Source organism: Plenodomus lingam, assembly GCF_022343315.1.
Source record: "Plenodomus lingam strain CAN1 chromosome Unknown contig_23, whole genome shotgun sequence".
In the NCBI taxonomy this organism is placed as follows: Eukaryota; Fungi; Ascomycota; class Dothideomycetes; order Pleosporales; family Leptosphaeriaceae; genus Plenodomus; species Plenodomus lingam.
The window spans coordinates 1,510,162-1,523,965 of NW_027093940.1; the positions used below are offsets into that span (position 1 = coordinate 1,510,162).

The 13,804-nt window shown below is 34.9% G+C and overlaps 2 protein-coding genes across 2 annotated transcripts; both read right to left on the reverse strand.

Annotated features, from left to right (window-relative positions):
* Positions 1-5,580: 5,580 nt before the first annotated feature.
* Positions 5,581-7,098, reverse strand: IAQ61_006255 (uncharacterized protein). Its single transcript, XM_003835671.2, has 2 exons — positions 6,995-7,098; positions 5,581-6,928 (listed from the first exon to the last, which is right to left on the reverse strand). The coding sequence occupies exons 1-2, from the start codon at positions 6,995-6,997 to the stop codon at positions 5,693-5,695; spliced, it is 1,239 nt and encodes a 412-aa protein (XP_003835719.1). The 5' UTR covers positions 6,998-7,098; the 3' UTR covers positions 5,581-5,692.
* A 575-nt stretch (positions 7,099-7,673) lies between these two features.
* IAQ61_006256 (uncharacterized protein) lies at positions 7,674-8,342 on the reverse strand (the record flags this gene model as incomplete). Its single annotated transcript, XM_003835670.1, has 1 exon — positions 7,674-8,342. The coding sequence occupies one exon, from the start codon at positions 8,340-8,342 to the stop codon at positions 7,674-7,676; it is 669 nt and encodes a 222-aa protein (XP_003835718.1).
* Between the last annotated feature and the right edge of the window lie 5,462 nt (positions 8,343-13,804).

Consider the following 13,804-nt stretch of genomic DNA (forward strand, 5'->3'; position numbering starts at 1 on the left):
AGGTTTAGGTTAGGTTTAGGGTCTTACATAAGCTAACCTAACCCTAACCTAACCTATACCTATTTACTACCCTATCTATTACTGTTATTCTTGCTGTTATTTATTGTCTTATCCTATTTAGACCTGTCTTAGAACTCTTAAGGTTCCTAGGACACTACCCCTAGGAAACCTCTTTTATTCTATATCTATTTCCCTATTAGAACCTAGTTTAGACTCTGTATTAGCTTTAATACTGCCTAGACTAGATTTCTTAGCTAGCTTCTAGATAACTAGTGCAGTTAGTTTTAGAGCAGGTGCAGGAGCTAGAATAGATTTAGATAGCTTCTTAATAAGCGCCTTTATCTTAGCTAACACTATAAAGGTTGCCTCCTAATTTAGTGCTATTTCCTACTTAAGTTTATTAATAGCCCTTATTATACCCCTAACTACTAAGACTATCTTATAAATACTATTCTAAAGGTAATATAAATTAGATGCGGCACTATAATAAGTAGCTATAAGGATCTTAGTAGCTTCTATACCCTTAGTCTAAGTATTAGTAATAGTAACGCACTTAGCTAGGTTTTAGGTAGCTTCTTAAATAGTAGCCTTAAACTGCTTAATATCCTTCTAATAAGCAACTATAGCTTCCTTATCCTTATCCCCTTTAGCAGGGTTTGCTACTAGGCTATAGTACTTATATAGAGCACCCCTAAGGGTAGACTACTCTTAGCTAATAAAAGAAGGAATCTGCTAGGATTAGTAAAGGAACCCTATTAGACTTAGATACTTACTAGATTAAAATACTTATTCTAGGAGATATAGTACTAGCACTTCTTAGAATTCTTTAACTTAAAATTAAAATTATTAAACTTACCCCTAGCTAGAGCCCTAACTGCCCTTATATAGAGAGCGCGATAAGTAATAGGGAGGACTCCTAGTAGTACTAGTACTAGCATAGCTAAAGGTTCTAATTTAGATTAGTAATAGCTTAATTATATAGATTAAATACTTACTAGATTTTAGATAGATTAGGTTAAATAATTAAAAAATTAGGGATATAGGAATAAGAAAGTTAGTAGGTAGAGGGCTAGTTATAGGTAGGCTAAGGAAAGGGGTCTGTGCCCTAGGAATAAGAAGTAAAGGTAAAGGTAGAGGTAAAGGTAGATTTATTTTATAAGAGCTTTTCTTTAATAAGGGATCTAAACCTAATCCTAAGGATAGGGACTATCCTTTTTCTATAGGAGGGGGTAGTGTAATAATAAGGTAGAATTGCCTGCCTATTATTATATACTAAGTTAGGCCTAATAAAGGCCTAACTTACTAATATATATAGAGAACAGCTCGCCTATAGTTAGAATAGGCATATTCTTCTTGTCCTTTCGTATAAGACCTATAGGTGTAGGAATCTTATCCTTTTCTATATAGACGCGCACTCCTATATGCCTTTAAGTTGTATAGGATACCTTTTGGATGCCCTACCTACCTAAGTCGTTACAACTAGAGCTCTAGCTATAGAAGAGCTTACTTAGATCTAGCCCTTATCTATTAATCTAGTAAGTTATATTCTTAGTTCTAGTAATTAGTTACGTGATATAGGGTATGGGGGACCCTATAGGGGGTTAGGCTAGGTTCTATCTAGGAGGGTTATTAACTAAATATAGTAATCTATACTACCCTAATAAGGTAGCAAGCTATTTGCTAATTCTTTGTTAAACAGGTCCCTAAACTCTTGTAGCTCTAGTAGTAACTTTATCTTCCTAGTTTTATGCTTAGGGTTATAGGGGACTATATTACTAGTAATATAGATAGTGTGTATATTAATAGGACTTCCCTTATTAATACTTCCTAGATATTTTATTAGGTGCAAGTTATATATTACCTATAAAATATCTAGTATATTTATTATAAATATTTATACCTATATATCTTCCTATTAGGATTCTTGCTTTAGTAACCCTACTATAACTAGACCTAAGATAATAGAGATACAGGTAGGATACAGGCGTCTCCTACTCTCTTATACTACTATATTTCCTGCCTCCCTAATTATTAATTTGCCTTATAGAATATCTATAATAACGCCCTCTCTACATAGCTATAGTCTACCTAGTATTAATTAATAGGAAAGACTATATACTATATAAGCTAAAAGCTAAGACTACTAACTATCTAAATTATAGTCTAATACTACTAACTATAAAATTCTTATACCCTTAGTAATTCCCTAGGTATATTATAAGGGTTGCAGGGGAATATTAATAAAGTTCCTACTAATTAATCTTGCTAACTTTTCCTTAACTATACTAAAACACTAGCACCCTAAATTAACTATTGCTTGCACGTTCTCTACTCTACCTAGTAGGAGGGGAATAAAGAAAGAAGGATTATTTAACCTAGCCTTAATATCTAGGGGACACTTAATAGCCTCTACTATTAATAATTCCTCTATTATAGTATCCTCCTTATACCCCTAACTTAGCCTAAAGTTAGGGGCAGCTAGTTTCCTAAATTAGGGCTGCTTGCTAATACTATAACTATCTTAACACCTACTAGTTATAGCAATAGGGTATTAGGGCATATACGCACAAAATAACCACCCTATCTATACTAGGTATAGACCTTTGCTAATTTCTATGTATTAAATAGGTCCTATAGGATCTAGTTAGGACGTAATATTAGTAGTTTAGTAGGTGCACTTAATAAGACTGCCACTTCTACTATATTTATATTGCTATCCTAATCTAAGTTAGACTTCTACTAGGGTTCCTTAGACTTACTAGCCTAAAGAAAACCTAGTTCTAGAGAGGCTATTTTAATATCTACTATAATTATCTTATATTCCTCTATAGCTACGTTGTAGTTTATCCTAGAGACTCCCCTATTAAGGGAAACTAAGTATATATAATTATTAAGAGATTAGTAAAGTTATAAAAGCTTTAATTTATTATCCTAGTATAAACCTCCTAACTATATAAAAAGTTATATAAAATTTATAAAGAACTCTATAAAAGGCTAATTTTAGCCCTAATATAAGTGTTCTAATATAACTTAGGCGCGCTCCTACCTATAATAGTTACTAAAATAGAATACTAGGTAGTTAAGAAACCTGCTTATATCCTAACGCTTATATATACTATCCTTAAAGTATAGTGCTATAGCGCGCTAGACTATAGGTAATAACTAGGACTAAATATATATAAACCTTGCCTCTTTATTCCTAATAAAGACCTTATCTACACGTAGTTTAAATCCTATAGTTATTTACTAGGAGGAGAAGTTTACCTTAGTACTATTATATAGTAAGCTAACTAGGAAGGGTTTATAATATAAGGTAGAAGGGGGTAGAGGTAGTAAATTATTAAACCTAGTAGGCTTAGAGGAGGGTTAGGATAGAATCTAATTGCGTATTTCCTTATTCTATTAACGTAGTATAGCTATTATAGCAGATTCTTAAGCGCATTATTCTATTAATCTATAGACCTGCTATATTAGCCTTTCTACTATATTAGGTTACACCTAATTATTCTAAATATCTAGCGCGTCTATCTCTTATTACTATTATAGTATATTTAGAAGAAGATACTAAAATATTATAGACTAGCCTTAAGGGAGAATATAATAAGCGTTAATAATAGTATTTAGTATCTTAAAGGAGAGGTAAGCTCTTTATACCTTTTTATAGGTGTATAGTGTGTTTACTTAGTAGTAGTAGTAGTGTTAGACTTAGTCTATCTTATATTAGGCCTAGGCTTAGGTATAAGCCTAAGCCCTTTATAGTAGTTAATAAGAATAATAAATCTTTTCTTTAGAGGGATTAGTTATAGAAGGATATTAGCTTTGCCTCTAATTCCTCTAGGCTTTTAGTAGTCTCTAGGTCTCTACCTTAACGTAATCTAACGCAATTTTTCTAAAGGTAATCTAGCACTATATATAGGTCTAGAAGTCTAAGCCTATAGGCTTTAGTTATTAGAAGTTCTAATAGCTATTCTAACTATAGAGTTACAGGGTTAGATAACTACTAGAACTAAATTAGTAGCTTAAAATAATAATAAATATAATATTCTTAAATACTATTACTAGCTAGGATAATATTCTTCTTATAATATAACAACTTAGGTAGGTAGGGTATCTAAAAGGTATCCTATATAACTTAAAGGTATATAGGAGTGCGCGTCTATATAGAAAAGGATAAGATTCCTACACCTATAGGTCTTATACGAAAGGACAAGAAGAATATGCCTATCCTAACTATAGGCGAGCTGTTCTCTATATATATTAGTAAGTTAGGCCTTTATTAGGCCTAACTTAGTATAGAATAATAGGCAGGCAATTCTACCTTATTATTACACTATTAGGATCTCTATAGCCTCTATACCCTTAGTCTAAGAATTAGTAACTATAATATATTTAGCTAGGTTTTAGGTAGCTTCTTAAATAGTAGCCTTAAATTACTTAATATCTAACTAAAAGGACTCTAAAGTCTCCTCTTCTTTATACCCTTTAGGGGGGGTTTATAACTAGACTATAGTACTTATTAAGAGTACCTTAAAGGGTAGAGTACTTATAGCTAATATAGGAGGGAATCTATTATAATTAGAAAAGAAACCCTACTAGACTTAAATACTAACTAGATTATAGTACTTATTCTAAGAAATATAGTAGTAGTACTTCTTAGAATTCTTAGACTTAAAGTTAGAATTATTAAACTTACCCTAAGTAATAGCCCTAATAGATCTTATATAGAGAGCGTAATAAGTAACTAGTAGTACTTCTAGTAGTACTAGGACTAGTATAGTAAAGGGTTCTAATTTAGATTAGTAACTACTTAATTATATAGATTAAATACTTACTAGATTTTAGATAATATAGGTTAAAAGTTTAAAAATTTAGGGATATAAGAATAAGAAAGTTAGTAGGTAGAGGGCTAGATATAGGTAGGCTATAGATAAGGGTCTATACACTAGGAATAAGAAGTAAAGGTAAAGGTAGAGGCAAAGGTAGAATTATTTTATAAGAGTATTTCTTTAATAAGGGATCTAAACCTAATTATAAGTATAGGGACTATCCTTTCTCTATAGGAGGGGGTAGTATAATAATAAGGTAGAATTACTTGCCTATTATTCTATACTAAGTTAGGCCTAATAAAGGCCTAACTTACTAATATATATAGAGAGTAGCTTACCTATATTAGGATAGGTATATTCTTCTTATCCTTTTATACAAGACCTATAGGTATAGGAATCTTATCCTTTTCTATATAGACGCGCACTCCTATATGCCTTTAAGTTGTATAGGACACCTTTTAGATGCCCTACCTACCTGCGTTGTTACAATACTAGCTACTTTATATTATAGCTACTTATACCCTTATAGCTAGTCTATAACACTATACTAGACCTTTAATTAAGCGTCCTTATGTTATGTGCTTAGGCCTCCCAAACCCTTGGTCTGCTGTTAACCGCCCTAATCTATGGGCTCGTAGGGCTTAAGCTGAGCGTCCGCTTGGTTATTCTCACGTCCTAATCTTTGCTTAGCTGCCTACTATTCTACTATATTATATATTAAGTTGTATATAACTTAAATAGATGGCTAATAGGCCGTGTAGCAATAAAAGATGTATTTGTATTTGCATGTTACTATAACAATCTCCCAAGACTTGACATTCAGTCAACATGTGACTCAAAAGAGTAAGTTGACGTCCTCAAGCCCATCAGAGCCGATTAATGCCAGTCCTAGGACCAAATTCGCCACGATTGTAGCGTCCCAGATTGAACCCAGTCTTCCTAAACCTCTTCATCTCCCAGCTTCGCTTCGTCTCCAAATCATCACAGACAAGCCTCTTCCGAGCTTGGCCTTTGCTTGTGACACCTTCAATGCCATCTGTGTCTGATGTAACCATTGTGTCTGGCCACGAATATGAGAATGCTCGAATCAAAGGATGAGTCTGGCTGTTAGGTTGAAGGGCCGAGAAAGGATTTTGATGAGAGAAGCGAAGATGCTCTCGAGTCTCGGGGATGCTAAGGTTCACAGAGTTGCTTTGTTGAGCACCGCGCTTGGAAACGACAGTAGTAGATGGTTCTGTATCATGCGTATCAATATGCCTCCCTTGCCCTACTGCTGAATCGATTGCGGTATATAATCTTTTGGCTGGTCGTTGATCTAGGTGCATAGTATCGTCAATGCTTTTGAGGCCAAAGACATTGTTGACCCCACTCGTGACCGGCGCTTTGGAAGCACTGTCGGGTTCTGGTATCCAATCACCTTCCGGATCACTTTCTGTCTCATCTGTGCTGCCGCGGCGTCGGGTGTTCTCCTCATCTTCACCGGTAGCTTTCTGTAGTTTCGAAGCCGAATGTAGAAGTCCAGCCTGTTCGAGTTCCTCTCCATTGCGTTTTGGCTTGGACGTGGGTAGCTCAGGCCGTGGAATGAAGTCATCCCCCCGCATCTGAGCTTCTCTGACCTGATCTGCTATGTTTACAGGTACTGGAGCATGGATCTCGGTCATTAGCTTGGCACGCCTACAGTATGTGTCCCAGTCTTCAGTGGCCAATTTCCCTGCTGCTTCGTTGAGCGCGCTTGTTGGATTCGGTTGAATAAGTAAACAAGATATTGTAACCAAGACGTCTCTCAGCTTAAGGGAGCTGCTCCAATCCCGTTTCAGTGTCTCCACACAGACAGCGCCAGTCCTTTCGTCGATATTGGGATGCCATAGCCGCGTGCGAAATTGTGCTGTAGGTGGGGCATTCGGGTAGTTGGGTGGTATATCGAGATGCAGTCGCCAGACACCGCCAGCGTAAGGTGTGCCCACGGGTCCGGCGAGAAGCACATCGAGGGAGGTCAGATCCGCAGAGGCGTCCGACGACGGTGGGAATAGGTAGTTTGGAGGGAGACCAGCTGTGTGGAGGGAACCATGGTCGCCAGCTAGCCTACGAAGCGACTTAGAATTCTAGCGGTGAGCCGCCACTGTCAGCCACTCCGTGCTCTTGGGTGCGACTGTTTAGAGCCAGCTTACCATGGCAGCGTGCACCTCGCTCAGGAAAAGGCATCCAATGTCGGAGAGTACGTTGTCGCAGATGTACAAGGAGACAACAGTAGGCAGGGCACTGCAAGCTCGCGCGCGTCGACAAATGCGCGTCGTTGGAGCCCTAGGGCAAGCGCGCGGCTGTAGTACTACTACGCTACCTCAAGCTGTGGTTGGTTGAAATGACGCGCATCGCGGCAGCCCTAGTCAAATTACCGTTAGTGCAACAGCCCGCGTGAGTTTGGTGGTTCACTCTCACATGCTAGGTATCTGGCCATGCACACATGAAGGGGGCAGGGGCCATCCTCAGGACACTTGGAGTGCTTCCACCAAATGTATTGTTCACGTTATTTCAGAGGCCACAATGCCATGATTGACGTAATTCATCACTATTCCCACATTCCATCCCCATAGCAGCCCGTTAAAGCCCAGCCATTCGGCCACAAACTGACAAGAACCGCATCGAATGTCGTCACAACGGACAGTCGCGCTCCGCCATCGGAAGCTGCATGACATATATCCATGGATGCCTTAGTAGACTGATGGTCGCTGTAGATGTGTTGCATCCTTTCTGGACGTACAATTGCATCACATTAAATGCTCTCAATTCGGCAAGAATGCTAGTGATCTCAATTGTCACGGGTCTCATTAAGAGGACCCATTTGTACAGTCAGTCTTCTTCGTCTGAGGACGTGTAACCCAGGCCAAGCGAAAGTGTATTTGTAAGCTTGGCAGACGATGACGTGGGCAAGGATCTCGGAGCAGATACTTGCTGAGGCATCGAGCTGGTGGCATTGCTCTGTGGTGCAGAACTCTGAATTGCCGTCATCTTGTCAAGCTTCTCATGCTCCTCCCTCACGGGACTTGATTTCCTTAACTTTACGCCTTTCAAGAACCCTGCTTCAGATCCATGTTTCCTCTTTCGTCCTTTAATAGCCCACTGCTGCTGGTCTTCCCTCGTCGATTCCACACTCTCTGCCTCCAACGCTCGCCGCTCGGTCTCCTCCTGTTGGGTTCTGAACAAGTCTAGTTGTGCAAGGGTTTCCTTCTTAATGCGTATCTCCTCTTGTCTCTTCTTCTCCAGTATAGAGTCCAAATAATCGGCTTCGTCATCATCTAGTGCGTTGTGTAGTTTGAACCGGGCTTTCTCTTCAAACTCGGCCTGCTTTTTATCCTTGTTGGCCTGCAGAATCTCGAACAACGATTTCCCATCTTGCTGCTTCGCCAGATCGGCTTTGGCTTTTCGAGCCTCTTCAATTTCACGCTGGGCACGCTTCCATTCGTCGTTTCGTTCCACCTCCTCGCCGGCAGTTCCACCGCTCACAAACCCTGACGACATCTGCAGCTCGGGTGTATGCACCTAGCGCGCGTTGTTGTTGGCTGCTGCTGCTCTGTGGTTGAGGTCAGAGGTCTTGGTTTCTGTTGGCTAACGTGATCCACCACCGAGCGCCCACCCCCACCGAGCGCCCACCAACACCAAAATCACCAAATTTTCAACACTAAATTTCTTAACAACCATGGCACCTATTAATAACGCGCTTGTAGCAATTAAATCCTTAACTCTTAGAGAAGATTTTACATACTTAGAAATAGTAGAAAAGTATAGTTACTTATAGTTAACCTTATCTAGATACTACTAGAAAATTTAGTAAGCATATACTACTACTCTACTAAATAGTTAAATACTTAATACTATATAAGAAAGTAAGCTTATAGAGTATATTAAAGAGCTTTATAGGTAAGGATTACCCCCTATATAGACTATTATTTAAAATTTTATAACTAAAATAATAGAGAATCTAGTAGGTAAAAATTAGGTGTAGCGCTTTATTAACTACTATAATATTAATCTTATCTCCTATTAGGCTACTAGGCTTAATTATAACTACTTTAAAGCTAATTCTACCTTTAAGTATAGCTTATACTTTAAGCTTTTATACTAAAAAATAGAGTAATATAATATTAAAAGTTAGTATATTTATAATATAGATAAGAAGGGTTTTCTTATTAGAGTACTATTAAAAACTAAATATATATTTAATAAGAGCGCCTATAAGTAGAGAAAGATTAGAGCTATACTCTAGGATAGTAATAGGGAGTAGATTACTACTATAGCTTATATATACGCTAATAGTACTACTCTTACCTCTACTCTTATTTATTAGTCCTAATCTAGAGCTTTATAGGATACCTAGTTATAAGATTTTAACCTATTATAATACTAAGCTTTCTTTATAGGATTACTAAGTAGGTAAATAAGCCACACCCTAGGGGTATCCTAGCTTAAGGAGGTGTTTAATCGCAAGACAAAAGCTAAAGCTTATACTTTATACTAGCTCCTTATCTTTAATAGCTATAGATCTTATATAATAATAGAGTTTATTAAGTACTATAATAAATATAAGATCTTACTTATAATATATCCCCCTTATAGCACTTATACCCTTTAGCCACTTAATATTATAGTATTTGCTCCCTTTGTAGCTTTATATAAAGCTTAACTATCTAGTTTTCTAGATAGCTCCTAAGGGCTTATAAGTATTACTAAAAGGGATTTCTACTAGTTATTTAATACTATATAGAGTAATACCTTTAAGGAAAAGCTAATATTAATAGCTTTTAAAGTAATAGGTATCTTACTACTTAATATAAAGGACTTGGGCTTATGCCTAAGCCTAGGTCTAACACAAGACAGACCAAGTCTAACACTACTACTAAGCGAACACACTAGACACCTATAAAAAGGCGTAGAGGGCTTATCTCTCCTTTAAGATACTAAATACTATTATTAACGCTTATTATATTCTCCCTTAAGGCTAGTCTATAATATTTTAGTATCTTCTTCTAAATATACTATAATAGTAATAAGAGATAGACGCGCTAGATATTTAGAATAATTAGGTATAACCTAATATAGTAGAAAGGCTAATATAATAGGTCTATAGATTAATAGAATAATACGCTTAAGAATCTGCTATAATAGCTATACTACGTTAATAGAATAAGGAAATACGCAATTAGATTCTATCCTAACCCTCCTCTAAGCCTACTAGGTTTAATAATTTACTACCTCTACCCCCTTCTACCTTATATTATAAACCCTTTCTAGTTAGCTTACTATATAATAGCACTAAGGCAAACTTCTTCTCCTAGTAAATAACTATAGAGTTTAAACTACGTGCAGATAAGGTCTTTATTAGGGATAAGGAGGCAAGGTTTATATATATTTAGTCCTAGTTATTACCTATAGTCTAGCGCGCTATAGCACTATACTTTAAGGATAGTGCACGTAAGCATTAGGATATAAGCAGGTTTCTTAACTACCTAGTATTCTATTATAGTAACTATTATAGGTAGGAGCGCGCCTAAGTTATATTAGAATACTTATATTAGGGCTAAAATTAGCCTTTTATAGAGTTCTTTATAAATTTTATATAGCTCCTTATATAGTTAGGAGGTTTATACTAGGATAATAAATTAAAGCTTTTATAACTTTACTAATCTCTTAATAATTATATATACTTAGTTTCCCTTAATAGGGGAGTCTCTAGGATAAACTACAATGTAGCTATAGAGGAATATAAGATAATTATAGTAGATATTAAAATAGCCTCTCTAGAACTAGGTTTTCTTTAGGCTAGTAAGTCTAAGGAACCCTAGTAGAAGTCTAACTTAGATTAGGATAGCAATATAAATATAGTAGAAGTGGCAGTCTTATTAAGTGCACCTACTAAACTACTAATATTACGTCCTAACTAGATCCTATAGGACCTATTTAATATATAGAAATTAGCAAAGGTCTATACCTAGTATAGATAGGGTGGTTATTTTGTGCGTATATGCCCTAATACCCTATTGCTATAACTAGTAGGTGTTAAGATAGTTATAGTATTAGCAAGCAGCCCTAATTTAGGAAACTAGCTGCCCCTAACTTTAGGCTAAGTTAGGGGTATAAGGAGGATACTATAATAGAGGAATTATTAATAGTAGAGGCTATTAAGTATCCCCTAGATATTAAGGCTAGGTTAAATAATCCTCCTTTCTTTATTCCCCTCCTTCTAGGTAGAGTAGAGAATATACAAGTAATAGTTAATTTAGGGTACTAGTATTTTAGTGTAGTTAAGGAAAAGTTAGTAAGATAGATTAGTAGGAACTTTATAGATATTCCCCTGTAACCCTTATAACATACCTAGGGAATTACTAAGGGTATAAGAATTTTATAGTTAGTAGTATTAGACTATAATTTAGATAGTTAGTAGTCTTAGCTTTTAGCCTATATAGTACCTAGTCTCTCCTATTAACTAATACTAGGCAGACTATAGCTATGTAGAGAGGGCGTTGTTATAGATATTCTATAAGGTAAATTAATAATTAGGAAGGCAGGAAATATAGTAGTATAAGAGAGCAGGAGACACCTATATTCTACCTATATCTCTATTATCTTAGGTTTAGTTATAGCAGGGTTACTAAATTAAGGACCCTAATAGGAAGATATATAGGTATAAATTTTTATAATAAATATACTAGATATTTTATAAGTAATATATAACTTATACCTAATAAAATATCTAGGAAGTATTAATAAGGGAAGTCCTATTAATATATATACTATCTATATTACTAATAGTATAGTTCTCTATAAACCTAAGTATAAAACTAGAAAGATAAAGTTGCTACTAGAACTATAAGAGTTTAAGGACCTGTTTAACAAAGAGTTAGTAAGTAGTTTACTACCTTATTAAGGCAGTATAGATTACTATATTTAGTTAATAACTCTCCTAGATAGAACCTAGCCTAACCCCCTATAGGGTCCCCTATACCCTATATCTTATAATTAATTACTAGAACTAAGAATATAACTTACTAGATTAATAGATAAGGGCTAGATCTAAGCAAGCTCTTCTATAGCTAGAGCTCTAGTATTACTAGTAAAGAAGCTATTAGGTAGTTAGCGCCTTTATATAGATTACTAGATGCTTAATAGCATAATAATATTAGACTAATACCTACTACTACTTATTAAGGAAACTTTATACATACTATCTAGTGTAAATTAGTTTATAAAAGTAGATATTTGCGCTACCTTTTATAAAGTTAGAATAGTAGAAGGTTATAAGTCCTTAATAGCTTTCTATACCTAGTTTAGGTTATATAAATAGTTAGTATATCTATTTAGTCTTAGTAGTACGCTATCTACTTTCTAATAATATATTAATACTATACTTATAGAGTTACTTAGATTATATATAATAGCCTACCTTAATAATATCCTAATTTATTTAGGAGGAGACTAGTTTAACTATATAGAAAAAGTAAAGCGTATACTTATACTATTAAAAGAAGTAGGACTATACCTAGACTTAGAGAAGTGTGTATTTAGTATTAAGAAGGTACGCTACCTAGGCTATATTATTAAGGCAGGTAAATTACTTAGACCTAACCCTAAAAAGCTTAGGGTAGTATAGGAATAGGAATCCCCTAGGAATATAAGAGAGGTAAGGAGTTTTCTAGGTTTTACTAACTTCTACTATAATTTTATTGCAAAGTTTTTTAAAGTAGTAGCGCCTTTAAACTAACTAACTAGAAAGGATACCCTATTCTAATAGGGAGAGGAAGAATAGAGTATATTTAATACACTAAAAAAGGTATTTATATCTAGACTAGTACTAATATAATAGGACCTAGCTAAAGAAATATTATTAGAAGTAGACTATTTAGGATACGCTTTTAGGGGTTGCTTATTGTAAAAGGTTAGGGGCGTCTAGCGCCTAGTTACTTACTACTCTATAGCACTAACACTAGAGAGATAAAACTATACTATATATAATAAGGAATTACTAGCTATTATTAAGTGTCTTAAAAGTTAGTTAGTAGAGCTATAGAGTATTTATAAGCTATTTATAATATTTATAGACTATAAAAACCTAGAGTACTTTACTAGCTTTTAAAGCTTAAGCAAGTAATAGTACTACTAGGTAGAGGAACTTTTAAAATACTAGTATATCCTATAGTATAGACCTAGCTATCTTATAGGATAACCTAATACCTTAAGTAGGTAACTATAAGATTTAAACTCCTCTAAAGTAATACTATAGTTAGTAATACGCCCTAAATTAATTTAGGTTATAGTGTTAGAAGTAGAGGAGGCGTCTAAGTTACTAAAGGGCGCTAGCCTCTTTGCTAACCTGCATATATAGACACTATAGGATAAAGTAGTATTAGAAGATAAGATATACTAAGTGCGTCTTAATATAGTTTAAAAAGGCGCTAGGTTCTTCCTAGTTTTAGCTAATATAAAGTAATAGATTAGGGACTATATAATTAGCGCATATAGTACTTTGCTTTAGAGGGGTATTATTTAGTTACTAATATAGGAACCCCTTATAACTACTATTATATAGTAAGTATATAAATTAGGTTTAGTAGGATATCTAGGGAAGAATATAATATTTTAAATACTACGCTATAACTATTATTAGGATAGAATATTAGGAGATATTACGTAGTATATTTAGAACTACTATTATTATAGTACTTATATCTCCTAGAAGCGCTAATACAGTCTATTATAACCTATACTAGTTACGTTATAATACTAGTCTTAAATATCTATAGATTTTATAGTTAACCTACCTATAAAAGATAATAGTAAACCTTAGTTCCTATTAGTTATTACTAATAGATTATCTAAATATATTTAGCTTAAAGTAATAGTCTTTATAGTAGCTAATTATTGTGCAAGGATCTTCTAGGATAACTAGTAGTAGTTCTAGGGCTTCCTATCCTCTATTATTACTAACT